General features: G+C 40.0%; 1 protein-coding gene across 1 annotated transcript in view; it reads left to right on the forward strand.

The window, feature by feature from the left end:
• Positions 1-2500, forward strand: part of LOC122260735 (uncharacterized) — a 10279-nt gene that overhangs the window by 1352 nt on the left and 6427 nt on the right. Inside the window, exons 2-3 of the mRNA XM_086547947.1 lie at positions 1-241; positions 1094-1255. The exon at positions 1-241 is cut by the window's left edge and continues 786 nt beyond it. Coding sequence (XP_086404073.1) covers positions 1-241; positions 1094-1255 — 403 coding nt within the window. The remainder of the gene's footprint in view (positions 242-1093; positions 1256-2500) is intronic.

The raw sequence follows: 2500 nt of genomic DNA on the forward strand, positions 1-2500 counted from the left end.
GAGGCCAAGCCGCGCCCTTGAGACCGGCGGGCGAGAACGGCGGCTTGGGGGAGAACCCGTTCAACAAGTTCCCTGAAGGAGGAGCAGCTCAGCCTCAGCCTGCGGAAGGCGGCGAAGTTGAAGTGCCGCCAGAGGACATCGTGCCCTCGGCCAGGAACGTCACCATGCCCGAGACTCGCCTGGTCATCTTCAGCGCCGTGCCCAAGTGCGGCTCTGCCACCACGGCCAGGCTCTTCAAGACGTGAGTGCCATGTACACTAGTTAGGTTTTTGTACACTTTTATCTCACACACATACAAACATACACACAAACACACACATACAAAAACACACACACATACAAACACAACACACACACAAACACACACACATACAAAAACATACAAACACACACACACACACATACAAACATACACACATATAAACACACACACACATACAAACACACACACACATACAAACACACACGCACGCATATATACAGTCACATTCTTAAGCAACAGATTTATTTCGATAATTTTTTAAATTTCATTACCAACTTCGAATACAAAACCTTTATAACCCTGACAATAGTATAATTCTCTCGTACTAAGGGCTACTCCATCTGTATAAATATAATCTTATAATCATGGATTTCAGAGACCCAAATTTCACGTCATGGATTCAACTTATGTGAAAAGATTGTCATTTTTTTAGAATGCAAAGGAAGAGCAATTGTAACAATAGCTTCCATGCGATATTGTAGATGTTTTTATGCAAACGAAAATAATTTCAAGCTCGCAATAGTTACACGATAATTGTTGATAACTATTCACCGTTGGATCAAAATAACCCATCTTCCTCATATCTTACCTCTTGCAAACTGAATACGATAATCGCTGTAGTCACTAATAATTATTGCACTACAAACTCACCTTTTAAAAAGTCATAAAATCACCTTTTTTCTTCTCCTTAGTGATCACCCTTTCTTCTCCCTGGCATCTTATCCCTTTTAACTTCCTCTTTTCTCTCCTTCATCTTTTCACTTTTTAACTTCTTCTTTTCCCTCCTTCATCTTTTCACTTTTTAACTTCCTCTTTTCCCTCCTTCTGTAGCTTGAGTCTACAGAATCGCTTCACGGCAATGGTGCCTCAGATCCGCATCCAACCCCGTCTAGCAGAGCAACAACGCGAGGTCCTTCTGAAGAACCTGATGACACACGCCCTGAAAGTACCCGTGGCTTACGTCAGACACATTTTCTACATGGATAACGTCAAGTACGAGGTTTTCTGTGTGTTTTTTTTTTTTTTTTTTTTTGGTGTATTTGGGTCGTTATTTTTTTTTTTTTTTGTGGGTTTTTGTCGTATCCTCTTTTTTTTTTTTGCTTCTTCTTCTTTCCCATCCTATCCTCCTTCTTTCTTATCTTCCAAACACACACACACAAACGCATATATATATATATATATGTGTATATATATATATGTATATATATATATATATATATATATATATATATATATATATATATATATATATATACACACACACACACACATTGTATTTTGCTAACTTCTCCACTATCTCTCTCTCTATTCGACAGCCGATATATACTATGCAATCCGTCTGTGTTGGTAATTTATGATGATTACAAACTTATAGATAACAGATAAGTTTCTGAATAATAATTATTTGCAATACAACGATACTATTCAGATTTATCGCATCATCTACCTATCATTTGGATCCGCTTCGACGAAAAGAATAGAATAATAAGAGGAATTTCTAATAGAACCCAGAATTATATCTCTACCTTTGCCTCCCACTTATCCTCATTTCATCAACCTTCATTCTTCATCCTTCCCTTAGTCATCACTTTACATCCTTTCTTCGATCTTTAACCTCCGACCTTTTCCCACAAGTACCAACCTTCAACCTCTTTCGTCAACCTTAATTATAACCTCCGTCATTAACCCTCATTCTTTCCTCAACCATCATCTTTCACTTTTCCTCAACCCTCAACCATCACCCTTCACCTTTCCTTAACCCTCAACCAACATCATTTCCTCAACCATCAATTATCACCCTTCACCTTTCCTCAACCCTCAACCAACATTTTTTTCTCCACCATCAACCATCACCTTTCTGCAACCATCAACTATCATCAACCTCTCAACCCTTCAACCATCACCCTTCACCTTTCCTCAACCCTCAACCAACATCCTTTTCTCACCCATCAACCATCACCCTTCACCTCTCCTCAACCCTCAACCATCAACCAACACCCTTCACCCTTCCTCAACCCTCAACCAACACCCTTCACCTTTCCTCACCCATCAACCACCCTTCACCTTTTCTCAACCATCAACCATCAACCCTCAACCCTCAATCATCAACATACTCTCAACCAACACCATTCACCTTTCCTCATCCCTCAATCCTTAACCATCAACCATCAACCATCACCCTTCACATTTCCTCAACCCTCCTCCCTCAACCAACATCACTCTCTCAACCCTTCAACC

This window comes from Penaeus japonicus, unplaced genomic scaffold (assembly GCF_977035675.1).
Source record: "Penaeus japonicus unplaced genomic scaffold, GWHDUDI00000001_assembly GWHDUDI00000020, whole genome shotgun sequence".
NCBI classification, from domain to species: Eukaryota; Metazoa; Arthropoda; class Malacostraca; order Decapoda; family Penaeidae; genus Penaeus; species Penaeus japonicus.